This window comes from Dioscorea cayenensis, chromosome 17 (assembly GCF_009730915.1).
Source record: "Dioscorea cayenensis subsp. rotundata cultivar TDr96_F1 chromosome 17, TDr96_F1_v2_PseudoChromosome.rev07_lg8_w22 25.fasta, whole genome shotgun sequence".
NCBI classification, from domain to species: domain Eukaryota; kingdom Viridiplantae; phylum Streptophyta; class Magnoliopsida; order Dioscoreales; family Dioscoreaceae; genus Dioscorea; species Dioscorea cayenensis.
Window position 1 is genome coordinate 947988 of NC_052487.1, and position 27824 is coordinate 975811.

Here is a 27824-nt window from a genome sequence, read left to right on the forward strand (position 1 = left end):
TTAATTATTATTATTTTTTGAATTATTTTAAATTATTTGAATTTTTTAGTTAATGATATTTTATTTTGGATTAGAATTATCTGAAAGGTTTAAATATTATTTAAATTCAGATTATTTAATTTCTAAAGTTTTAGATAATTTATTTACATTCAGATAGATTATTTAATTTTTGAATTTCAGATATTTTGTTTACTTTCTGATTAATTATTATTATGTTTTTTTATTATTATCTGTTTATGTTTGGATTCAATGAACTGGTTTATTTTGATATGATAAAATGGAATTATATGACTGAAAATTTCTTGTAATTTACCTGATATGAATTTTGATAGTTTATTGCTTTATGAACATGAAGTATTTTGACATAGAAACTAGTCTCCAATTAACTATGCATTAATCCTGTCACTGGGGGTTAAAGACTGACCGTAGTTTCCCTCCACTTTCCATTGGTGAAGAATAACGCCCTCTGATAATTCTGGCTCGGGGCACCGAGGGTAAAAATATGATCTCTAATAATTGTGTCTCGGGTCATCGAGGGTAAATATATGAATTCTATTATTTTGTTTTGGCAATAGTTATTTGAGGGACCTATATGTTCAGTATTTGACATATGTGTTTATTTGAACTAAGTTTGATTTCCAATTTTTGATTTTGATAAATTATGGCTTTTGTAAATAATCCCTATATTTTTAGTGGGTACTTATTGGGCTTTTGAGCTCATAAATGTTATTGATATCTCTTTTCAGATCAAGAGTAGAGTTGGGTGGCGAATAGCTTAGCGGGGATCGTTAGGCAATCGCTGAATTATTAGCATGTAATAAGTCCCAGTTATTGTAGGCCTAGGTTTATTTGAATAAGGTTGTATTATTTTTTGCAAAACACTTAGTCTAAATTATATTCTTATGTTCCTAATTTTGGGCTCCTTGTTAGATTCTTTGTTCTATTTTGGATCAGATTTATGTCTACTTGGCTTCGGCCTTGTAGGTGGTGTCCTGGGTCCATTGAGCCTGGTTCGAGGCGTGACAATCATTATGAGATATTATTAATTAAATTTTTTTTGGACCAATACTGTACAAAATCCATGATATCCCAAAAGTATTTTTTCTAGATTTTTGAAATGGTCTTATAATCTCAGCATGGTGATGCAGAGGTATACTTGAACCTGTTGATTCGCCTTCGAATGCCGGTAACAAGTTGTCCAAACTCTGTTGATCAAAGATAGCCAGGAATTGGGAAGAGTAAAATCTTATTACTCAAGAAAAATGATGATCACAAAACTGATTTTCCTCTTGCCCATAGGCTTACATTAAATAAACGAAAATAACATTAAGAAAGGGGATAATTCAAAAATTTACCAAAAATAGTAAATTCTCAAATATCACCAAGAAATAAAAGATTTAATAAAATAATTATTATTGCCACAAACGTCTCACAAATAAGAGATTTCTATCCTAAGATATAACGAAATCAATTATTATTAAAAACGACAAAATTAGGGTTTTCGAGCCCTAAACGATGGAATTTGGCCAAATTTTGGCATGACTCACAAGTTTGATTTTTGTTCCTTGATCCATTACCCATCAGATAGACTCGGTCGAACCATAAAATCCCGTCGCCCACCAAATTACCAAAATGCCCTTGCCTCGTACTTCTCCACGTACGCACATGCCACGTCGTCTATATGCCCGTTATCACATGGCTTTTTTATTTTTATTTTTTTTAGAAATAAAATTAATAGAAAATATAACTAACTCTTGTGTTCCAGTCTGCAACCGTTTATTTTCGCTACTAGCTGTCTTTTTTTGCTGTACTCTTTTTTTCTTTTTTTAATAAATCAGTGGTTCATCCCTTTTATTAAAAATAAAAATAAAAATAATAACTAACAAACTATAAGTTTAAATCTTTGGGGGAATAAAAAAGAGATTACTAACAACCAAATGACGATAGCCATATAAAGCAGTTTGAAGATTAGTCGTAAAAGGCAGTTTTAAAAGTTAAAATTAAAATTGATGACTATATAATATTAGTTTTCAAGAAAACGTGGGAATCAGCTTTCTAGGAAAATAAACAGCACATGTCCTGATGCAGGCTCCCATGATCTCAAAATTCATTAAAAAAATCAACAAAATGAATACAGTCAACAGAAGCTCAATAACTAAGCTTACCACCAAGAATGGTGATGCAGTTGGTCATGACAAGGCAAACAAGGCTGGTGGCCTGGCTAGTATGCTAGCATTGGGCATAGCCAACCCACCCAATGTTATCTATCAGGATACATTTGCTGATTACTTCTTCAGTCACCAATTCAACGGTGAGGACAAGGTTGAGCTCAAAGAGAAATTCAAGCGTGTTTGTAAGTATAGATATTCTAATGATCATTATTTGATAAAACATTTATCTTGCATGCATGCATCAGATGTGGTGTGCGCATGTGTGATTAGTAACTAATAAGGTTAACAATTAATGGATGAAGGTGAGAAGACTATGATCAGGAACTTCATCCTGAATGAAGAGAAGCTGAAGGAGCACCCCAACCTCTGCTCCTTCATGAATCACGCTTCACTCAACAACAGGCATGTATAGTGGTTGAAGAGGTGCCAAACCTGGGTGAGAAGGCAGCCATCAAAGCTCTGGAGGAATGGGGACGTCCACGTTCTAAAATCACTCATATCCCTGCGCTGACTACAAAATCATCAAGCTTCTTGGCCTCTCTCCATCCACCCAAATTAGTTTCAACATAAAAATTAGTTATTATGTTTATGTAACTGACTTGTATTCTTTTAATATGGTTGCCTGTGTTCTAATTCTCGTTATTTTCTATCTTGGTATAAAATGAAAAAGTCTATTTTGTTAGTTGTTTTTTAATTTATCTTTTTTTTTTTTAATTTGAAGTGGTTTATTCATCTTTTAAAAAAAAAAATTTATTCGGATCAATGGTTACTAATTAAGTAATTATATTAGGATTCTAAATATTCCATCATAATTTTAAATTATAATTATAACCACTATCCAGTATGAAGCATAGTTCATGAAAGTAGAGACAAAATTATAAATTTTGATAAATTTATAAGTTTTTTTTCTAATTAAGATGAAGTCCATCTTACAAATCAACATGCATTATTAAAAAAATTGAAATACTAATTAACTCATTCATTCAGTAATTTATAATAAAAAAATCATATGCAGTAATAATCACAATAAATTGACATTGAAAGTTGCAGTAAAAAACTCATGTCAATCAAATTAAATAAGTGAAGGATCATATATGTATATACTATCAATGTGAACGAGCTACTTTAACACGTTTTTTTATTATTAAAGACTCAATTATATATTGAAAAAGAGTCAAATGTTTAACTTTTTGTATAGAAATTAAATGTTTTAACCGTTAAACTATTATCACCGTGGTCTATTTTATTCTTCTTAATTTTATTTACTTTTTTTTAATGATTTTTGTAAATAAGATTGGGAGACTATTGAACAAATCATTTTGATTCAATCAATTAGAGAAATAATTTTTTGGGAAGATGATACATACTTTTAAATGATGTCCATTTGTTTAAAAAAAAACCTTTTAAATGTTGTACTACATCCACCAACTCTTCTATGAGATATATAGCCATGCACATGAAGGTGAAAAGATTTCTCAAAGATCAAATAGACTTCCGCATATACAACTCAAGGCCAAAGTAATGACTATGTATCTCGGTTTGTTGGTTGGTGTTGGGGTTCAGGCCATTTGGGCTAGAAAATAAATTGGGCACCAAATGAAAAAAAAAAAAAACTACATCAACACTTGAGGGAACAATGATAATTTTGTTATTGGGATTAAATCCAAATGATTAAGAAGATGGATCAGGGTGAAAAAGAAAGAAAGAAAGATGGCAAGAAAACCAAGAAGAAGAAGAGAAGAAGGGGGTTAGGGTTGAGTTTGGCAAGAAGATCAAACGACAAAACGGTGTCGGATTTCGCCCAGATCTTGGGTAGTCAATCCTTGCAGGTAGCTCTTCGAACCTATCGGTTGATCTTTGCTTGATGTCATTTTTGTTATCCATCTTTGAATGATGATGTATGTGTTGTTGAGAGTGAGCTCTTGACTTGTTAAGCCCTCATTGTTGTAATCCTCTAGTTGTATCTAGAGAGAACATCCTCTTGTATCCCATTGTTGATGTAGTGAAGCATTTTTAAGTGGCCTTAGGGTTCCGTGGGTTTTCACCCCTTGTTTGAAGGGGTTTCCCATGCTAAATCGTGTGCCTTTGAGTCTTGTTATTGTTTCATACTTCTATTGTATTGATTAGATACAAGCTTGTACTCAAAGTGGGAAAGAGCAAGAAGATCAAGAAAATTTAGAGGAAGTACTGTTGGTAGGCACTAAGTAAGATAAAATCCAAGAGGAAGATGTATATTGATTTTTCCCACTATAAAGGAAGACAACAAAACACTCGCTTATAGCAATTTCGTGACCTTTCACATTTACATATATTAATTTCATATTCATTTTCCTAAGCACCATCTCATTAACCAAAACACATTTTCATGAACCAATACAAAAAACTTTTAACTTCCCAATATCATGCATGCATGTATCCAATTAAGTTTACTTCTTCCAATAGCTTGGATGTTTTTATTCCAGAAACTGAATTTTCTTCCGGTGCTACAGTAACAATGCATGTCTGCTATACAGTGCCCAGTTAGAATATTGATACATATCACTTTGACTCTCAGAATTATCTATTGGGGGATATGTAGCCTAGTTGCAGTCCAGAGGTGTGTAATGAATCAATTGAACAATCAATTCAAAAGACTCTGATATTCAAATCAAAAGTACTTCTCTACTTCCAATTACGAAATACTGATAGATTGAGTAGAGTTTCACCAATTGAACAATTCATCCACACCCAAATTATCAGAAAATTATGGATCACTCCACACAGATTCAACAAATCAAGGATTCAGATTTAGAAACACCAAATCAAGAGAAATAAACTCACAATCGCACAAACAGTCTAATATCAACACCAATATTGAAGTAAATGTGAAATAGATCTCACAGAGCTGTAGATCGGACGAAATTAAGTAAAAAGAAGTAAGATACATGGGAATTCCTTCCCTCCCAACTTGGTCACCAGAGGATCGCCGGAGCACCAACGCCAGGCCCAATTTCCTTCAAGGTTCTTCCATACTCCCTCTTCTTCTCTCTTCCCCCCTTTTAAATCCCCTCCTCATAGTTAGCATAACTACTATCCTCCTCCACCAATCGTTCCCCTCCATGCTGCCCAACTGGCGTAACCAACTCCTCTTCATAGCCAATGGACTCTTTGCTTGCTGCCACTTGTACGAGTGTATGATAACCCTCGAGTCAGATATTCCTATGCCTTTCTCTAATGCTTCTATGGATCACTGGTGGAGATGCTTTCACGTCACTAGACTTATCTAGCTTAGCTTCCCTGCTCCTTGGCACATGCCACTCCACATTCAATTTCTCTGCCGCCATTGACTCTCCTGCCATCTTCATTCTTTGTACAACATTACCTCCCCCATTAAAATTATCCTTGTCCTCAAGGATTAGAGATGGAAAATACTGTTTCATATACTCCACATCTTCCATGAATTCTCAGAATCTAGCATTCCTTCCCATTGAACTAGAATTTGGTCGATCTGCTGTGAATTTCCGAGAACCGTACGATGTTGCAATATAGCAATTGGTTGTAATGATGGACCTAATTCAGTTGTGAGAAGTGGAAGTGGAATTGAATTTACCTGTGATCCTGGATCACCTTCACACTTTTTCAGTAATGAAACATAAAACACAGGGTGAATTCTTGCTCCCATAGGCAGAGCTAGTTTATAGGCCACTGATCCAATCTTCTGTATAATTTGGAATGGCCCGAAATAACGCATTCCTAACTTGTGATTTTTGCATAGAATCACTGAGTGGTGTCGATATGGTTGGAGTTTAACAAACACCCATTGTCCTTCTTCAAAGGAAACTTCACATCTCTTTTTATCAGCCATTCTCTTCATTCTCACCTGAGCTTTTAATAAGTTTTACTTTAACTGTTTCAAGACTCGATCCCTCTGTTGTAGCATTTGGTAGATATCAGGTGGGTCATTATCATTGGTATAGTATGACAATAGGGATGGAGGATCCCTGCCATATACTATATGGATCGGAGTCATGGTAGCACTACAATGATACGAGGTGTTGTACCAAGATTGTGCCCATGGTAGCAAGTCAATCCACTTCCTTTGATTTTCGGCCACAAAACACCTGAGAGATAACTCCAGACATTTGTTTAATGCTTCTGTCTGACGATCGGATTGAGGGTGATATGATGAAAACATTGATAAGGTTGTTCCCATAGCCTTGTATAGAGATCTCCAAAATTTGCTTAGAAAACTCTATCCCTATCAGTAACAATAGAAACTGGGAGTCCATGTAATTTGATGATATTCTGTATGAAAGCTGTAGCAACTGATTCACTATTAAAATCTCCTTTGAGGGGGATAAAATGCCCAAATTTGGACAGCCTGTCGATGACAACCATTATTACTGTGAATCCCCTAGAATTTGGAAGTGAGACAATGAAGTACATAGCAATTTCTTCAAAAGTTCTCTTGGGAATTGGTAAAGGTTGTAACAAACCTTTTGGATGTGTATGATCAGCCTTGGCCTTCTGACAGATGAGGCAGGTTTTCACAAATTCCTTTACATCATGCCTTATTTTCCTCTAATAAAATTGTTGTGCTAATCTAGCATGTGTTCTGAGTGAACCCGAGTGACCACCAAATTTAGTAGCATGATACTCATATAGTAACTGAGCTCTGATTTGAGAATTTTCTGGAACCACAATTTTGTTTTCATACCACAATCGATTGCTCCTCTAAGAATATTTTGAATCCTCAGCCTTATCTTCTTGTAGTGACTTAGTTATCTGCCCACACCCAGAATCTTGCTGTTGTAACTCCTGAATTTGTGAAATTAAAGAACACTGTATTGAAGTTAAGGTCATACAATTAATTCTGGACAGTGCATCTGCTGGAATGTTATCTCGACCAGGCTTGTATTCTATGGAAAAATCATGCCCAAGAAGCTTTGGTAATCATCTTTGTTGCTCTGGGGTCTGGATGGTCTGCTGACATAAATGTTTCAATGCTTCTTGGTCTGTCCTGATTACAAACTGGTGCCCAACTAGGTAGTGTCTGAATTTATTTACAGCTTCTGTTACAGCAAACAACTCATGTACAGAAGCAGATTGTTTCTGCATTGCTGTAGTCAATTTCTTGGAAAAAAAATGCAATAGGATGCTTGTTCAGACTTAGAACTGCTCCTATTCCCAGTCCAGATGCATCAGTTTCAAGAACAAAAGGTTGCTCAAAATCAGGTAATTTAAGAACAGGAGCTGATGTCATTCTATTTTTCAGTTCTTGCAATGCTATCTGTGCAGAATCTGTCCATTTAAATGCATCTTTTTTTAATAGCTCAGTAGTGGATGTGCAATACTAGCATAATTTGCTATAAATCTTCTATAGTATCCACTTAAACCCAAGAATCCCCTTAACTGTTTCAAATTGACTGGAACTGGCCACTGCACAATTGCTTCCACCTTTGAATTCTCCATTTGTATCCCTTCTGCAGAGACAGTAGGTCCTAGGTACTCAATCTTCATCAGCCCAAATTCACATTTGGAATACTTGGCATATAACTGATTGTCCTTCAGTGTGATTAACACAACTTCTAAATGCTTCAAGTGACTATCCCAATCCTTTCTATAAACCAATATGTCATCAAAAAATTTTAAAACAAACTTCCTCATTACAAACTGGAAGATACTGTTCATTAAAGATTGAAATGTTGTGGGAGCATTTGATAGCCCAAACGGCATCACCACCCATTGGTAATAACCATGATGGGTTCTGGAAGCTATTTATCTTCAGCACATATTAAAACTTGATGATACCCTGACCTCAAATCCAATTTAGAAAAATACTTGGCTCCATGAAGCTCATCTAGTAACTCATCAACAGCTGGAATGGGATATGCATCCTTCACAGTAATAGCATTCAAAGCCCTGTAATCTGTGCAAAATCTCCAGGTTCCATCTTTTTTTTGACCAAAATAACAAGAGAAGAAAAAGGGCTCTTGTTGGGTTCAATTAACCCCTCTTTTAGCATCTACTCAACCATATTCTCTATCTCTGTCTTCTGGCTATGTGGGTATCTGTATGGCCTAACCTTCACTGGATTTGAATTAGGTTGTAAAGGTATTCGATGATCACACATCCTGGAGGGTGGTAAGCCTTTGGGTAATTCAAAAACCTTCTGATACTTTAACAGTACCCTCCTTAAAGTATCTGGTATGTCTGAAGATATTTCAATACCTTTCTCTTGGCATGCTTCCTTTAAGCTGTGATTATCAGGAAACTTTTGTAACTGTCTCAACTGATTCCATAGTCATTTGGTAACATTGAGCAATAGATTTCACTGAACTCAATCTGTGAAGCTGGTGTATAGAAGCAGGTTGTGGGCCTTGATTCTTTTCCCTTGTTACACCAACTTTCCTTTATTATAGAACTGCAAAGAGAGATTTCTGTAATCCATGATGTGTGCTCCAATTATTGCCAACCAGGAAGCTCCCATTATCACCTCAGCACCTGCTATAGGCAGTACATACACTGGAAATGTTAATTCACAACCCTGAATACGGATATTGAGTGGATCAACCTTCCTTTCTACTTGCAAAAAATTTCCATTGCCCACTAACACCTTGAATGCAGGTGTTGGTTGTACATCTAGCTGTAGAAATTTGGCAATTCTAGGTTGGATGAAGTTGTCATCACTTTCTCCATCAAGTAGCACCTTAATCAACTGTCCATTGATTGAACCTGTGAACCTTATTGTACCCGAAGCTACCGAACTGTTCATAGCATTCAATGATAACTTGGGATTTTCTTCTTCAGTACGTAGGTGCTGGCTCCTCCAACTCTACTAAAAAACCATGTGTCCTACTCACTGTCATCGGATAATTCTTCCCCCCACTGCAACATTAATAGTCTTTTATTCCAACATTTGTGAGTAGGTGAGTACTTTTCGTCACAGTTGAAGCATAAACCTTTTGCTTTTCTCAGCTGCATTTCATTGAAGCTAATTTTCTTGAATGTTGGGGAACTATTAGATGGATTAGGAGGCATCAATTGTGGAACATTTTGAGGAGGTGGTAACAGCTTCTGTATTGATAATGGTATTGTTACACTTCCCGATTGACTATTGGCATTAATATCAGGAATAAATTGTCCCCTTTTAAAATTAGCTTTTGGCAAAGCAGGATACTTATCTTCATAAAGTTTAGCCAGACTTGCTGCCTTAGAGATTGATTCTGGAAGCAATGGTATAATGTCCCTCTGTATTTCTCTCCGCAGCCCACTAATGAAACATTTTAACATTGTTGAGGGTGAAACTCCTTCTACTCTATTCGGCAGTGCTACAAATGTGGCATAATAGTTGGCTACTGAGTCTTCTTGTACCAGCTTGAAAAGTGCAAATTCCGGAGTTTCAAACACATAAGGCCCATAAACCTCCTCCAGGGCATTCACTAAGGTTGGACAATTGCTAACCTTTCCTTCCTTTTCCAGCATTTGATACCACGGCACTACTTGTCCATCAAAGTGTATAGATGCTATCTCCAGTCTCTCAGCATTTGTTGCCTTGTAGTATTTAAAGAATTGCTCTGCCCGATATATCCAGTGTAGCACTTCTTCACCATCAAATATGGGAAAATCTAGTTTGACAGATCTAGTAGAGAAAGGTGTTGGAGGATTTGCAGCTCAGTTGAAGTTCAGAAGTTTGATGAGGTTCAGATGCAGAGAAATTCAATTAAAGAAGGATCACTGCCATATATGTCAGCATGGGGGTTAGTTAGTTACTGCCATGTCAGCATGATAGTTAGTTAATCACCATGTCAGCATTGTCCACTTGTTAGAACTCTATAAAAACAGAACTCGTATAATTTTTTATTCAATGAAATCAAGAAAGTTTACATTTTGATTCCTATTGCTTTCTCTCCAGTTTCTTGTTTTTATTGAAAGCTTTAGCGATGGAAGTTTGTGGAGACTGATTGATGTTTGGAGCTTGAGTTCTCAGTTGTTCTGCAGAAGTTCAATTGATCTTTAATTTGGAGCTTGTATACTCTGTATTCTAACAGAGTTTTGATCGGTGTTTGCAGAGATTATGGATGTTCCTGAATTTTCAGAGAAGAATAACAGGATCCCACAGCATTCGATGCAAGAAATATATGTCTCTAATATTGTTAAATATATACATATATATGTACTAATGTACATGTGTGTGTGTCTCATATGTTTGAGCTCATTCATGCTAAAGGGCATGTCATGATCTTCTCCTAGTAGGTGGAGAAGCACAACGGCCATGTATGTGCCTCTTCATCGATTTAGAGTCATTCTCTGAAGAGGTTTTTGATTTTACATTACTTAAGATGATGGAGCTGATATCCATTATTTCCAAATTGTGAACATTAATGTCTAGCTTTGGAAAAGCAACTTACCTCCTGTACTCGTTCATCTGGGAAATTAAATCCTCATTAAACTATATATATGTATAATTGGCAACAAAATGGTACACTCTCACTCTCTTAGTGATTCATTTTACGTGGCGGCCGTTTACTACTGCCTAGCTACTGCCTATTATGATACTATATTTTTAAATCGATGCACTAGTCTTTTACTTTGTGATGGTAACCATTTTATTTAGATGCCAATTACTAGTTTGTTTGTTTTTATGGATGCATTAGTTTTTTTTTGGTTCGTACTTAGGTAGAAGGTGTGATTGTTTGTACAAAACTAAGAGCATTAGTGCAAAAATCATTAAAGAAAAAAAACTAATTAAGCATTTAGTAACCCATGAACTTATAAGTGGGTAGTAAAAAACAAACCTTGTAGTATCAAAAGACTACTAAACAGATCATACTAGATAATATTAGATGTTTTAAAACAAGCATTTAATAGTTTATTGTAGGCTCTGTTGTACTCATCATTGGGAACAAATATTACTATGCAAGTGTTGGCCAATAATTGTAATGGGTTTATACAATGTGAATTGTGCTCATTAATTGTTCACTAATAGCATAATTAAAAAAAACCATTGATTTATTAAAATCAAAAACATTACAAAATTTTTATTATTGGGTAAACACCGCTCATAAAAACAATATAATAGTAGAAAAGAAAATGCAGATAAAAAATTTAAAAAGCAACTACATAGTCCAGTGGGAATGAAGGTAGCCAATATTGATGACAAATAAGAAGCCATGGATGTAGGAAGGATCACCTCCAAATAGGGTTCGGCTACGGTCCAATACTATTCCCATCCAGTGATTTCCAATATAGCCATATATGCTTAATATGCATCATGTATATTTTCTATGGCCACGATTAAACTTCGCTAAATCCCCTTTCAAACTGTTATTTCACCTTTTTGCTTATTTCTAACTCCTGTAGCAATTATAGTGCCAAATTTTTCCGCGCCAAAATCTGATCCATTTTTTTAAATTGTTCTTTATCGTTTCAGTCTTTTATATTTTATATTTTTTCGCAACAATGGTCTAATTTTAGTAAATTTTATTTTATATTTATCTTCTAGGATAATTACAAATTCACAACAAACTTTATGTTTGCTTTATTTTTTAAAATACATTTTCAGTAATATTTTCTATATAAATATTTTAAATCATTTTGTACCCTCATTAGGTATGTATTAGATGTATATTATGAAATTCGATATTAAACATAATGTGTTTTGCATTCTCAGGTTTTGGGCATCACTTAAAGATGAAATAGAGCCAAAAGAAGTGTTCTAGACCCAAAACGAAAAAGATGGAGCTCTATCGGCATCAGTTGAAGAAGGACGCCCTGGCTTATGGTCGTAAGCCTCTTCCAAGAACCTTGCAGGCATGCCTATGCCCGTAAAGAGGAGCAGAAAGACAAATTGAAGGAACTTACAGGTAGGAATTATGTCCATAAGTGCGGTCATAAGGACTATCTAGAGGAGTTTACGAGTACAACTTACGCTTGTAAGGGTGGTCGCAAGGGCTAGACAGAGAAGTTTATGGTCCAGCATTTACAGCTGTAAGCTGGATCATAACATAAGACAGAAGACCTTACGGATGTCACTTACGGCCGTAAGTGATCCAATAAGGTTCGCAACCCATCATCCCAGCTTCTTATGGCCATGTCCTTAAGCCTGTAAGAAGCCCATAAGTGGTACAGTATAAATAGTTATGATGAGGATTTGTAGGGCATCTTTTGTTCTATTTTAAAGATAAGACAAAGGGAAGAAGATGGGTGAATCTCTAGGACTTTTAAGGCGATTTTAGAGGGAGATTCAACCCAATTATCTTGGTGAGGAATGATTGTAGCCGTCAAAACTAGCTTGGCAACGTTTGTGGAAGGTCCTTGGGTGTTTTACGACTATCATCCTCCGGCACAACTAAGAAGGGGCTTTTCCTGTTTTGCTTATCTTCGAGCCTTGTTGTTTCAATTCTTACTCTCCATTAATGGAGGGCTAATTTTATAGATGTTTGGGCATAGTTAATCTTTAGGGTTTTATTCTATTTGACATTGGTTATGGATTTGGTTGAATTACTTGTTTCTTATTTGCAATCCATGTTATTAAATCTAATTGCCGGTATGTATTGCTTGATTTCTATTGTGCCGAAAGCCCTAGTTATCATATATGATATATTTTGTGACGTGCAAAAATAGCCACCTAGAATAGACATGCCTCGATTAGAGGAGATTTTTAGTAAACCTAGCAATAGGGTACTTTGTAGAATTCTTCTCTCTCAATCCTCCCCAGTGGATTAACAACTTGTTTCCGCGCTCTTTGCAATCATATAGAATAGATTTTATGAGAAATGACATTTCTATTCCATATGGGATTAGGGGTCATTTCTTCACAAGAAGAATTATCTATTTTAGTTATTTTTATTAATCCACATCGAGATTTTACAGAGTACAAAGTGATTGTGGGGTGACAGTATCAGCATTGTACTAAATTAGTTACTATTCACCTCTGCAAAAGAGGTTCAATATATTTTAGGAAATCTCTTGGTTCAAATAAGATTGCATTATTAGATAACCTTTATCCTGAACTTAAGAAAACCTAGAGGGATATACTATGCCTAGCATCACTTCTTCTCATGATTTCTCTACTTCTTTTGTTTCGTATTTTGTTCTCTTTAATTTGTTCACACACACCATTATTTTTAGTTAGGCTAACTTTCAAGATAGGAATTAGTATTAGTATTGTCAATCTTCCCTGTGGACAGATACCCCGTTTTGAGTACTTTATTACATGATCGGCACGTACACTTGCATTTCTATCAATATTTGCAGAAGATAAAATTTATTGATAGAAACAACAAATATAACTTTGACACCAAAATGCATTGTTGCAAAGATGAAGAAGATAAAATTTGTTTCTAAAAATTATAAGCCTAATATTTTGTTGTTGGATTTTGGAGAGGGAATTTAACTCGGGGTTTCTAAAACATAAAATAAACGTACTTAAAATTAATAACAATGGGAAAGGGGATTTAGTGAAGTTTAATCATGACTATTAAAAACATACATGACACATATCAAGCATCTAAGGCTATATTGGAAATCACTAGATGGGGATAGTACTGGACTGGAGGTGGACCCCTCGTAATGTATCAACAAAATTTTTGAAAAGCACTAGTCACAATCTAGGCAACAACCGAGCTGAATGGGTTACATTTCTCTTTAGCAGGGAACCTAGGAACTAGATACTTTTCTTGACCATAGCGAAATAGACCTCCATCAAAAGTAATATTGAAAGCCTTGTTCTTTTATATTATTCCATCTATGTATAGTAAAAAAAAAAAAAAGTTGTAAATATCAAAATGGTCCCTCTATTTTGTGTTTCCCACTTTTAGTCCCTTTAATATAAAATTCGCTTTTTTGGCTCTCGTATTTGCACATTTTCGTCTTTTTTGGTCTCTCCAGTTCATCAACTGGAATGACTAAAAGGGCAAATCCGTCAATTGGAGGGACCAAAAGGACAAAAATATTTAAATATGAGGACTAAAAAGGCGGATTTTATATTAGAGGAACTAAAAGGACAGAAAATGCAAAATAGAGGGATCATTTTGATATTTTGACTTAAAAAAATCATTTAAAATGCTTATATAATCATATAGATTATTCTGTCAAAAGTGATGAGAACCTTGTCCTTTTATGTTAATTCATCCATAATAAAAATCATTATTTCACATAATTTTTTCAACATTTTATCTGTGTTTCAAGCTTCTTTGTACAAAAACAGCTGCTTGCCAACATTGGTGTAGTCCAGCAATAAGACATAAGAGTTCCATTGATATAACCAAGGAAATTCAGCTGGGACCTAAGGATTCAGGAGACATGGCACCAACGAATGAGGAGCAGAAGTCATCCAATCAAACTAGTGATCAGCAGCCCAATAACGAACTCATTCTTGGGCCAAGGCGTGTTAGGAAATCTCCAGTTTGGCTGAAGGATTATATTAGATAGAATAGTACTCAGTTATAATTTTCTATCTTTGTTTTGCCAGTTGTAACCCACTCTCTTGTGAGTGTGATAACTATAACTAGTGTATTGTGTTCTTTTTGGGAGGATAATGAGAATCTTGGTATGTCTCCTCTCTAGTTTTGCTCATCTTGCTTTCCTCTTTTCCACTTTCTAGTTTTTTGGGGAGCTGGCACTCGCTCGAAGAGTGTAAGATCATATCATCCACACTGTAAGTTGGGTGTTCAAATCCCATATCACATGGGATAAAATAGAGTAAATAATGTGATATATCCATTTTAGCTAAGAAATTAAAAATAAATAAATAAATAAAAACTGTTGCTTCTTCTCCCTTCCAGGAATTTTCAGTTTTATACTTTTGAAAGACTTTCATTCATTGTAACTGGACCTTCCCCTTAATTCAAACAAACTTCAAAAAAAGATGGGCAATGGAGTTACTTTATTCAGCAACCACTGGCTTCATTAATCCTTTTTATAAATTTTCTTTTAAAAAGTGATGTTACAGTATAAATTACCGGGACGTGTAGGTTTGAGCCAAACTGCTAAAGGATCGGAACTGCTTGTGGGTTTAAAATATATATGAGAACTCATGCATGCATGCATCCTCATCATCAATGGAAACACAGGTTCAGAGTTATCCACTCAAAGATGACGTCCACATGCATTAAATATATAACACCTCATGAATCTGTGGACGCACAATTAAGCTGATAGTCCAAAAAGACCTTCAGTCTAAGATTTCATGCTCGGTGAATTCAACAGTTTGAAAAATCAAAAGATAGACCAATCTGGAGTCTCTTGGGCTGGCCAAAACCATAAGTTAGAAGAGATTTCAAAGTGACAGCAATTATGGAGATTTATTTAATTCATCTAGCACATGTATGAAAGAATGTGCTCAATGAATTACCAGGTGAGCAACGGACTAGGGGGAGTAGGTGAGATAGGGACTTGTTTTAATTTGGTAAAAAATATTATAAATTAACTTTTGGTCGTGACTTATGGTAAGAATTGTGCATAATAACAAACGCCAGGTACGTAACACTATGTTTTTATTAATAAAAAAATAGTATCCATATAACATATTAAATAAAAAAATTAAAAATTATATGGTGTAAATTGGCTAACCACATCTTAGCTTCCGTATGTTGTTAAATACGATGAATAAGAGAGACTATGTGTGTTTTTGACACATAATTTATTCATATTTATTAAAAAAATAAATTAAATTAATAAATAAATATTTTTCATTTGAATACTATATATAAATATTTATTTTTTATGCCTTAGTTGTTATTCTTTTCTATTTCATGTATTCTGGTTTTATATTTATGTGTTGGCCTTTTGTTTTATTTTGTTTTTTTTATTCAATAAATTAATGGTTTATTCATATTATTTTTAAAAAAAATTGGATAAATATTCTAAAACTTGGTCTCCTTAAAATACAGTTGTTTAAAGTTTTAAAGATAAAAGCAATTAAAAAAAAAAGAAAACATAACCTAAAATTCCAGTCAACCTTGCATAAATATTCCGAAACTTGATCTCCTCATATTACAGTTATTTAAAGTTTTAAAGATAAAAGCAATAAAAAAAAAAGACAAAACGTATTATAAAATTCCAGTCAACCAACCTTGCATAAATCCTCTAGAACAAAAGGAAAGCTTTTTAAGCTGCAATAAATTTATTTATTTTTTTAAATCTTATTCATTCTTAGTAACTGGGTCTAACCGGGGTCGACCTTTTGTCTAGTCTTGAGCCGTGTAATTAAGCCTAGTCAACCACGATGAGCTTGCCTTACCGTGCACTCTATGCCCAAATGATAATTCATGGTCAAGCTCACTAGGCTTTTAGAGTACATATGAGATAAGTTGGTGAGGATGAGGGTCAAGCTTGTTGGACACGGGTGAGCTGACCAGTGAAAGAGTTGAGAAGGTGAAAGGTAAGGGTAAATTGTAATTTTTTTCAATAAATAAATACATAAATAAATAAAAAGAAGTAAAATATAAACCATTAATGCCGTCTTTGGCAAGATCGTATATGGATTATGTGATAAAATGGGCAAGTTTGAAAAGGACTAGTGGATCATTCCTTCATTGGAAAATTTACAATAGAAAGGGACAGTCAACCTTACCAAAGACTCAACAGTTTCAGGCCTCTATAGATATCTATATAAAGGGTAGTACCAGAGAAGGAGCTATTTCATCACACTTAAAACTTAAGAGTTGCAGACCAGAAGCTAGTGCTTGTGAACTAGGTTTGCAATATCTTGATAGTACTATATAGCAATTAAAAGATCAATAAATGGGGAGCCTTAATGGTGCTGTATCTGATGATCATCACAAGGGAAACAAGGCTGATGGCCTGGCTAGCTTGCTAGCTATTGGCACCGCCAACCCTCCAAATGTTGTATATCAGGATACCTTTGCTGATTACTACTTCAGAGTCACCAACAATGAAGACAAGGTTGAGCTCAAAGAAAAATTCAAGCGTGTCTGTAAGTATATATATATATATATATAAGTGTGTGTGTGTGTGTGTGTGTGTGTGTGTGTGTGTGTATTCTTATGATCATTATTTGGTAAAAGTGTTCCATATTTTTATTTTTCATTTCCATTTGTTTAAAAAAATTGTTTTTAATTTTTTGTTTTTAGAAATGTTTGTTGGCCTCGGTTATTCCAATTCCAAACCAGCGATTCTAATTTTGTAAACCTTCAAACTGGATGAGATGGGTATTTATAGGATAAAATTTTAGAAAAAAATATTTAAAAAAAAAAAGACTGTTTGACAAAATTTTACAAAAAATATTAAAAAAAGATTGTTTGACAAAATATTCATCTTTAAAAGACCGTTACAAATCTTGTTCAACAAAGATCTTACATGTCTTCTAAATTTGTTTTGAAATTTAGTTTTCTTAAAAATTATAATTTGTAAGTAATTTATCAATTTATTCTTTTTAAATTTCTAATTATGTTTTATTTTTTATAATATATTGTGTTATTAATGTATATATACATGGAATAATATAAAAAATTAATCAAAATATATAAAAAAAAATTATTGAACTAAAAGAATAAATAGAGTTTTTGTTAGGTTGAAACAATAACGATTTTTGTTCAATTCCGGATTCAAACAAACAATGGTAAGACCTGGTGGTTCTTTTTTGCTTTTTCGTTGGTGGCTCCAATGTTGTCCTTCCCTGGAGGCCTCCCCCTCTAGGGTTTGTGTTTTTTGTTTCAATGTTGTGACCACCTATGGTGGCTCCTTTTTGCTTTTTCGTTGGTGACTTCAATTTTCACCTCTTGTAGGTTATGTTGTTTTATTTGGTCTAGATTTTTTTTTTTCTTTAATGATTGTAGTTTATCCACTTTTTCAAAAATAAAATAAAATAAAATCTTAATTTCATCTAAATAATGTATTTAATAATTATTTGTAGGGTTCTATATAAATATGATTTTTTTTAGATAAACATGTGCGCGTATAAATGTATTAAGATTTCTATTATACTCTTTTAGATTGGTAATTTTTGAATATCTACAATATTAGAAAAATAAAATATTAATATTAATAAATGATATGATATAACTTACTATTATGTTTATAAAAAATTTATCTAATTAATATCAGATAGATACAAAATAAGGATTTTTAAATATTTTGCTTGGGGATTTTTCAAGGACTTTTTTTGTGTATATATACATAAAAAGTTATAGAAGTGGAGATCTTCTCAGGGTCTTGAAAAATAATTTGACAAATTTGTTTATATAATTTTCTCGTCATTTCTAAGAGATAAAGATATATATATATATATATAGATATTCGTGCAAGGTGGCACTCAATCATCAGTAGCTAATTGTTATATAGTGACAGTCAAAAATCCGTCACTAAAACCTCATTTTCTGTCACTATAGCCATATTCATGCTATAGTGACGGCCATAAACTTTATTGCAACAGTAAAATTTTTGTCAAATTATCCCTTGACGCTATAGGTTTATATTGACAAAAATTAAGCCTGTTGCAATATCCCATTGGCATATACTGACAGCAAAGAATATGTTGTTGTAACCTATACTAACATAAATGTCCGTCACTTTATCCTTATTCTTAAATAATTCTAAAAGTTTTTACTGACGGATAATATCGTTAGTATAGCTATAGGGATGAAGTTTTTAAAAGTTTTTATTGATGGATAATACCGTCATTATATCTATAATGTTGAAATTTTTAAAAATTTTTATTGACGAATAATACCGTCAGTATAGCTTTAGTGAAAAAATTTTAGAAGTTTTTACTGACAGATAATACCATCAATACATCTATGGGATGAATGTTTTATAAATTTTTACTAACAGACAATACCGTCACTATATCTCTATTTTAATATAAATTTTCAAAGCTTTTAGTGATGGATATGATGGTCTTTTTACTGACACATAATATCATCATTATATTCATACAATTATTTAATTTATAAAATAAGCACTTATACAAGAGAGACAAAAATAAAACCACATATTCACAGTTCTAACACCATTAGCAACCTCCAAAATAATTAAATAATGAAACATGGACAGATATCAAAAGGCAATAAGCATATAGATCAAAAAGTCTGGTCAATTTACCAAAGAGTTACAAAAAGACTGATGATGAACCAGAACACAAAACCATACACTTCTATAGAAAAGCTCACAAGCATCCAAAGTCAACTACCAAACGAACGAACATAAACACTCTAATCCATAAAAGAACAATCTATGTAGGCATTGATCAGAACATCCTAGTAATCATGTGGAAAAATAAAACTCAAACAAGCATTAGAGGGAGGTAATTTTTCTCATTGCTGATTTCTTCCCTTTATTTCTGAAACTTGACCATGCTTTGTCCCAGTCTCTGGATGTCTCATCACCTGATTTGCAGGAATAAAATAAACATTCAAATTTGAGAGCTTGCAAAAATTCACCATATATGCAAAAAAGTTGAACATGCAATGGAATCAAATCCAGTTCATCTATAATAGAAGAGTTATTATAAGGTTTTGTTGACACTTTAAGAATAAATGATCTCTCTCTCCACATTACCATCTATTTAAAAACACTGCACAACAAAACCATCACAAACCATAAAAAATAGAATGCCATGAGAGATACCATAATAGTTCATATAAACATTTGTGAGAGGAGAAGTACAAGAATCAAATATGTTAAGTTCTGAAATACAAGCATTTCTCATCCTTCAGTGAAAACTAAAATTAATCAGCAAGGAAAAGTACTCAATTTCTATTCACATAACAACCCATCTAAAAGAAATACTCCATTCCATCACAAAAAACAGTTACCATGAAATAAAGAATACCGGGAGAGATAAGATTTCTCCTACACAAAAAAAAAAAAACAAATAAGTAAATTCACCATTCAAGTAATCCAGACCAGAAACAAAGACATTGTGGAATAGAAATATCACTCTTCCTTTCAAGAAAAAAAAAAACAAACACCAATAGAGATACCAAAAGTCCCAAAGAACCAAATTTTCCTATGAATATCGATATCAGAAATCGAAAACATTAATTTTTAAACTAGAAATAAATCTCTTCCTCCAAATTTTCCTATGAACTTAACATATTTGTTTGCATGTTGACAAGTTATAAATTGAATTCTTACCTAACTTAAGAATGCAAGTATCTACTTCAAAGAAGAACGATGAAGAAAATTGTTTTTATGCAACACTTAACCTTGCCTGCATGAATATACAAAGAGTGTTAGGTTTTTAGGTGACCCAACCTAAAAGATACTGCACATGATGTGTGGTTGCTCTGTTGATGTTGTGAACCCACAAACACACTTGCGTGTTCAGCAATATCTTGAGAGCTGAACTTCCAAGTAAGTCTTTGTAAACTTCTTCTCATGATAAAGAAAAAAGTTATAAGAAGGATTATATCTTCTTCCATCTTTGTATTCAACCTTGTTGATCATAGCATCAAACGCTAAAAACATGATAGATGATATACTATTCTCAGTCTTAGTTCATCTGATTAAAAGCCATAGGTATGTGCTTCATCATTGTATATGTTATTCGAGTCTCAGTTATTCCCTCTCTTAGCTCTTATAGTTCCATCACTTGCACTTGCTACTTTTAATTATTATATGAAAGTTTTGTCATTTATGATAATGAAGAAAAAAGCAGTGTTTGTCTTTAATTATATACTAAATAAACTCTTGAAAAATGCCATGGATTCTTGATTAGGTACAAAGAAATGTGAGGTTGAGATCGCTGGTGAAAAGGGAAAGGTTGTTGAGATAAGCGGGCAATGGAGGGGCAGAGAATCTGAATCAATGGATTGGAAAGCAGGCCGCTGGTGGGAGCATGGATATGTTAGACGTATCGAGCTGCCAGAGGATGCGAATTGGAAGAAGATAGAGGCATACATTGATGATGAGAACCTTCTTCAGATAAAAATACCAAAGAATAATTCAGACTCTAATGCTCTTCAAACCAGTGCTGTGGAGCCTAAGGAATCTGAATTTGTATGAATCATGGCAAGCATTGGAAATTTCACTATAAAATTACTTGAACACAAGGATACTACTTCATAACATATGTACTAAATAATACTAAACCTTTACTATAAGCCTCTGAATCTCTTTGTCATGGATGATGGACATAAAAGGTGTACTTGGTGTTGGCAATTACCATACAGTACAAAATGCAGAAAAAAAAAATGGTTAAAATTGTTTGAAGAACACCTGTTTTCTATCCTTCTTAATAAGAATGTAAACCGAAGAACACTAGTTAAACAGAAATAGAGAACCAAGAAGAAAGAATTTCCAAAGATTAAGAGAATGGCATCTTAATCAAATCTGCAACTTGAGAAGCATTAATCAGAATCGAACATTTTATCTATTGATTCTCGGCACATTTAATGACCCATTTGAAGGGACAACACCAACACAATTGTAGAATTAGACATATTGATTGTTCAAATGGGAAATTAGATTTTTCACCTCTAGTTGCATTATTAGAATTCTAATTATACAAAAAGAAACCAATCGAAGGGATAAGGCCAACCAAAAAATTGATGGAGACTGACACTATATCAGATAAAGTTCTTCAAGATGCACAAATCTGGATCACTGGAATGGTTGTGTCTGATAAACGCATTTGACTTTTATATAGAGAGACGTAAATCATGGTAGAAAGGAAACATTCTCTTTCAGGAAAAAAAAATCATCCAGAACTTTGCAAGGTGGAACCACAAGGAGAGCATCAACAAAAAAAAAGCACAAAATGTCACGCTAAAGCTGGTTGATGATAGTTTGTTACACAAAAGAGAAGTGTAAGTAAAATAGTATTGACATGAAGTCACTACATGAAAGAAAATAGAATTTCAAAACATCACTATGACAATGTCCTTAATAATCCCATGAGACAGATTCCAGTCCCTTGTATTTCTTCAAAAATTCAGCATAAGATAAAGTAGCTGAAATATCAATGGCCATTCAACTTTTGAATGTCTCCCTTATCCAAAGTAACTGTTTTTTTGCTACTACGACCAAACTGTGGATTTGGATTAACATGAAAAAGCATGTTTGAGGCTTTATTTCCAATAAGAAGCACTCAAATGTTTTTAACAGTTTGGTATATTGGACTTAAGTGGAAATTGAGAAATTGTGCACTTTAGTTCAAACAATCTTCAAGTCCTTGATAAGAATCTAGTTTCTCAATTATTTGTCTTTGGAAATCCATCCAGCAATTTACATTGTTGTGTTTCCAACAACTCCAGGTAATGCAAGTAGGGAGAATCTCTTACAGTATTGTTAATTATCATGGAGTGTTGAAGAGGTATCAGTGACAGTCCTTCATATGTCTGAGTCTACCATTCTTTGTTTAGTTAATGCAACAAGTTATTCTTTGATGAACAGTAAGGAAAAAAAGGACATGTTTTTTTGGTGCTTTCTTTTTCAGTCTGATAAAAATTCTGGTTTCCCAATCATTGTGTTTAGGAAAAATCCATTGGACAACATGCTGTTGCTTGATTGTCTTGGGATGAAAATTTCCAATTACTCCAAACTAAAATATTGTGACAAGTATATTCTCTTAACAGTATTGTTAATCATTGGAATGTTGAAGAGGTGGGTATAATTCTACCATGACATCAACAAGGATGGTTGAAGCTAAGAAAATCAAGCATGAAACAACATATCATTACCATATTAGCAAAAAGTCAAGCATGAAACAAGTTCATCATTTCTAGCATCAGTATCAACAGATTTTAATCTTAAGAAAATACACAAGAAGAGAATAAATCTAAGAAAATCAACATATCATTACCATATTAGCAAAAAGTCAATTCACAAATTGGTCATAATCCTTACCACATTCTTCAAATCACTAGATAGCTTGATAGAAATCACCTATACAATAAGAAAAAAAATGCTGGTACTCCATTAGTAAACAACTCACAATTGATGATTGCAGGGCAGTTCACTCAAACCAACAATCCTATACTCTGTGTTTGAAGAAGGAGCTTTTATCCTTAAATTCTTCAGTATCCGTTTTGCCTATCAATCCAGGAAAATGATCATTAGGTAAAATGCTGAGATCAGAACAAATAGCAGCATTTAACCCAATTTCAACTTACTTTTGACCAATCAATTTGAGAAAGTCTATAACTGGGCCAGGTCCTACTATAGTTGTGGTTGAGACATCTGCAAACAAAAGTTAAAGCAATTGATATATAAAATACAATACACAGTCAAACCACTGCAGTGCGCCATGCGCCACCCTCCCCGCCACCACCCTACAAACCACCATCACCCTCTTCACCCTCAAAAACCCAAACTCCTCCTACAACTCCTCCAGCAACGCCGTGTGTGCTCCCCAACTCGTCGGAATCCCCTCCAAGTAGGCGTGCTTCCCTGAAAACCAACACCTGACAATCCCACAAGCACTGCTGTACTGGCTCCCGCACACCCCCACTATCCACATCGAGCACAACACCGTCGAATTGAGAACTAGAGTTTGCACAGAAAAATAGAAGATTCAGCACATACTGCAAAACACTAAATGTCAATATAACAAAAGAGGGGCAGCATTTAACTCGGCTGAGTATGATATTTTTATCCAAACAACAAAAACAAAGTTCTGTTCAAGTTACACACCTCATATCCACATTTGCAAGGTTTCAGTTGTTGGTCAGTGAGGTCCATCTCCTCCGCACAGAGGGGGCACGTCCTCTCTCCATCATCACTCATGGTCGTCCTTCAATACAGTTTAAATTTCAAAGTCTAAACGCATAATGCACGAAAACCACTACAACAATTCCACGCCTACAACTCAACCAATTCATAGGACACTCCATGACCCGGAGCGAACAGAAACCCTAAATTTTCAAGCACAACAACAAAAATCCATCCCAAACGCCCTAAAAAAATTTCCATTTTTTTCAACAAATCCAAACAATCCAGTCCCCAGGCTACAAGATCTTCACAATTACTAAAAATCAATCTTTAAAAAGAGAGAGAACAGAACCCCTATGCAACACATGAAAAATCTCCAAGAAGGGCAAAAAGATAAAAAAACCCCCGAAAAAGAAAAAAATCAAGATCCAAATCAAAAACAACAAAAAAATTCAACCTAAAAAAACTCAAAAAAATAAAAAAAATCCAGCAAGAAACATCACTATTCATAGCCCATCAAAAAAAGGGGATCGATAAGACGAGACCGGTTGATCTAGGGCTAGAAACACGTCGAGAATCAACACCGATAGAGCAATCAGGAGATCGGGGATTTAGGGCTTACATTGGCGGGATCGTGAGGGCGGTGAGGGCGGAGCAAGAGAGCCGAGAGCGCCGGGAAGAACCAGGGGTCGAGAACGAACCAAGTCCTCTCAGTCTTCCCACTACCGCTCATCACTCACTCTCTCTCTCTCTCTCTCCATCCCTCAACAACCATCACTACCGGCCTCCTCACTCCATCCCTTAACCACCATCACTACCGGCCTCCTCATCTCCATCTTTCTCTCGCTCTCTCTCTCTCTCTCTCCATCCCTCAACAACCATCACTACCGGCTTCCTCACTCCATCCCTCAACCACCATCACTACCGGCCTCTTCATCTCCATCTTCACTGCCCTAAACCACTACTCTCACCGGATAGAAATGCCCTAGCTAATGGAGTATGAGGATTTATACCTAGATTTTGATTGTCCGGCCGTGACGGAGTTTTCCGAAGACCTTCGTTCGCGCTTGATTCCGATTTTGATTGGTGCATGTGAAACTCTTTTTGGGGTATCAAATGACAAAGAGAGAGAGAAAGAGAGGAATTACTTACAATGTCCTCTCACCTACCTCTCTGCCTCTGCTATTCCATTTTCCAACTCCCTCCTCATTTTTTAACTTTCAAAATTTTTGGTTCTGTTTTCAAGCTTTGTGCTGGCAAAGTACTACTTCTTTCAATTGTCTTTTATTATTATTATTATTATGTGCAATTTCTATTTGTAATTAAACTGCATCATCAATGGCAGAGATTCCATAAAGTAATAATTTTATCATCAATTTGGTCAATAGATCCAAAAAGAGTACAAAGTGAAAGGGTGGATATATGATGATGGAATTAATTATATATATATATATATTTAATCTCTAAATTTGGTATGTATCCATCTAAAATATATTTTTGATTAACTCAACAATAAAGTTATTGACATTACGAAAAAATTGAAAGTTTGGTTTTTTCCGGTGCATGATTGTGATGGGGTGTATTTGTGCTTTTGATACTTTTGTCCATATTGGAAAAAAACAATAATTGAGTTAAAAAAATTCATTTAATAATTTTTGAAAAAAATTTATTTATTTTTTTTCTTAAAAAAAGAGAAGTTGAGAGAGAAAGACAGCGATGATTTTTTTATATATATATAAATATGTTAATATACAGTGAGTTGTTGAAGAATTATTTAGACATTTTTTTAATATGTTAAACCATTAAAAAGATTAGGGTAAATTTTCGATGTTAAATAACTAGATTTATAAATTTTAATGAATTATTAAAAATAATTGTACATGTAACACATTCAATTTTTTTAAAAACAAATATAATATATATTGTCTAAAAACATAACTTTTTATAATAATTAATATTATTAGTAAAAATAACAATTAAAAAAATTATTTTCATATATTTTAATAAAATATATTTTTAATATAACTACATATATTTTAAACATAACTATTAGCAGAATGTCCAATTTATTCGATATTTATAAATTTTTTTATTAGGATGAACCATTTATAGTTCATAATAATTTGACCAGTCACTATATATAATAATCAATATAAGCAATATTTATACCAATAGGAAAAATAGGTGTCATTAAATGTTTAATTTCTTCTAATGAGTTTATAAAATTTCGTTAGTATAAATAGTCTATACCTACAAAATTTGACCCAGTCATTATAGATAAGCATTGATATTAGCTATACTAATGGAAGAATATGCATTTGTAAATATTTGATTTATTCTGATAGTCAAAAAATTGTGTTGGTATAAAATTCGTCAGTAAATATTTTCTCTATTCTGACAATTTTTAAATTATTATTAGTAAAAAAATCTATAAACTACAGACTCGATCATCACTATAGATATATATAGTTATGGAATTTGATCGTCACTATAGGTAATAGGCATAATACAATAATAGCTATACTGACAGAACTAAATCCGTTAGTAAATATCTAGTATTATTGGTAAAAATAGTCTATAGCTACGGAATTTGACCGTCACTATAGATAAAAGTCAGAATACAATAATACTATACTAACGGAGCGAAATTCGTCAGTAGATATCTTATTTATTCTGACAGTTCTAAAGTATTGTTTGTAAAAACAGTTTATAGCTATAAAATTTGACCGTCACTATAGATAAGTGTCGGTATATGGCAATTTTTTTGTAGTGAGTAAACCATTAATGTATGAAGGTGAGAAGTCTATGATCAGAAAGAGACACTTCTTCCTGACTGAAGAGAAGCTGAAGGAGAACCCTAACCTTTGCTCCTTCATGGATCACTCTTCACTGAACACCAGGCATGATATAATGGTGGAAGAGGTGCCAAAGCTGGGAGCAAAGGCAGCCACCAAAGCTCTGGAGGAATGGGGACGTCCACGTTCTGAAATCACTCACCTCGTCTACTGTAGCACTGGTGGTGTTGACTTGCCTGGCGCTGACTACCGGATCATCAAGCTCCTCGGCCTCTCTCCATCCACCAAACGTGTCATGCTCTACATGCAGGGATGCTTCGCTGGTGGCACCGTGCTACGTATAGCCAAAGACCTGGCCGAGAACAATGAGAACGCTCGTGTTCTTATAGTATGCACCGAGATGACAGTCATCTCCTTCCGTGGCCCTAGTGAGGACAACGAGAACTTCGGTAATATGGTCGGACAAGCCATCTTTGCCGACGGCGCAGCCGCGGCAGTCGTTGGAGCCAAACCCATCCCTGAGGTTGAAACCCCATTCTTTGAATTAGTGGCCACTCACCAATACATTCTTCCGGAGACTGAAGAGCATATTACAGGGCATTTGAGAGAAGTAGGATTCACTTTCTTGTTAAATAACCAAGTGCCTACTAGTGTGAGCATGCACATAGAGAAGACTCTTGTGAAGGCTTTTTCACCATTAGGGATCTCAGACTGGAACTCTTTGTTCTTTGTCACTCATCCTGGAGGCCGGGCCATTTTGGATCAGATTGAAGAGCAGTTAGACCTGAAGCCTGAGAAGCTAAGAGCCACAAGACATATGTTGAGTGAGTTTGGTAACATGTCAAGCGCTAGTGTTTTCTTTATCATGGATGAGATGAGAAAGCGGTCTATGGCTGATGGCTTGCGCACTTTTGGAGAAGGCCTTGACTATGGAGTGCTCCATGGTTTTGGTCCTGGGATTACTGTGGAGACCGTTGTCCTTTTTGCACTCCCTCTTAATACTTAGCTAAATAACGTCAACTTATTTATCATGCACCCAGATCTAGTCCTACCAAAATGATCCCATGAATTATGTTTATGTTAAGAACGAAAATAAACTAGGATCTTATTTGTTTGATAAATCAAATATTTGTGTGAAAGTTATAAACAAATAAAGTTGTCTTTTATGAATATGCATGGTTCAAGTTTATCAGAATTAAGTTTTGAATTAATTATAAATGTTAACGTAAAACTTAGTTATTATATTCACGTACGTATATAT

At 34.2% G+C, this 27824-nt stretch overlaps 1 protein-coding gene and 2 long non-coding RNA genes across 4 annotated transcripts; 2 read left to right on the forward strand and 1 right to left on the reverse strand.

Moving 5' to 3' along the window:
* The first annotated feature begins 16824 nt into the window (after positions 1-16824).
* LOC120280612 (chalcone synthase 1-like) lies at positions 16825-27712 on the forward strand. Its single transcript, XM_039287491.1, has 2 exons — positions 16825-17091; positions 26563-27712. Exons 1-2 carry the CDS (start codon positions 16899-16901, stop codon positions 27567-27569), a joined length of 1200 nt encoding a protein of 399 aa, XP_039143425.1. The 5' UTR covers positions 16825-16898; the 3' UTR covers positions 27570-27712.
* On the reverse strand, positions 19171-25032 carry LOC120280613. 2 transcript variants are annotated; one of them, XR_005542366.1, is made up of 5 exons: positions 24782-25032; positions 23751-23850; positions 23231-23603; positions 23053-23150; positions 19171-19501 (listed from the first exon to the last, which is right to left on the reverse strand). It is a non-coding gene; the product is annotated as an uncharacterized LOC120280613 (long non-coding RNA). The 2 variants fall into 2 exon arrangements; XR_005542365.1 differs by having other exon boundaries at positions 24391-25031.
* Positions 20373-21217, forward strand: LOC120280614. Its single transcript, XR_005542367.1, has 2 exons — positions 20373-20471; positions 20836-21217. It is a non-coding gene; the product is annotated as an uncharacterized LOC120280614 (long non-coding RNA).
* Positions 27713-27824: the final 112 nt, after the last annotated feature.

Excerpts from the sequence above, each read along its gene's own strand:
- LOC120280612 (XM_039287491.1), top strand. The coding sequence starts at position 16,899 with ATGGGGAGCCTTAATGGTGCTGTATCTGATGATCATCACAAGGGAAAC. Across the intron at positions 17,092-26,562 it reads AGAAAAATTCAAGCGTGTCT|GTGAGAAGTCTATGATCAGA; the intron begins GTAAGTATATAT and ends TAATGTATGAAG.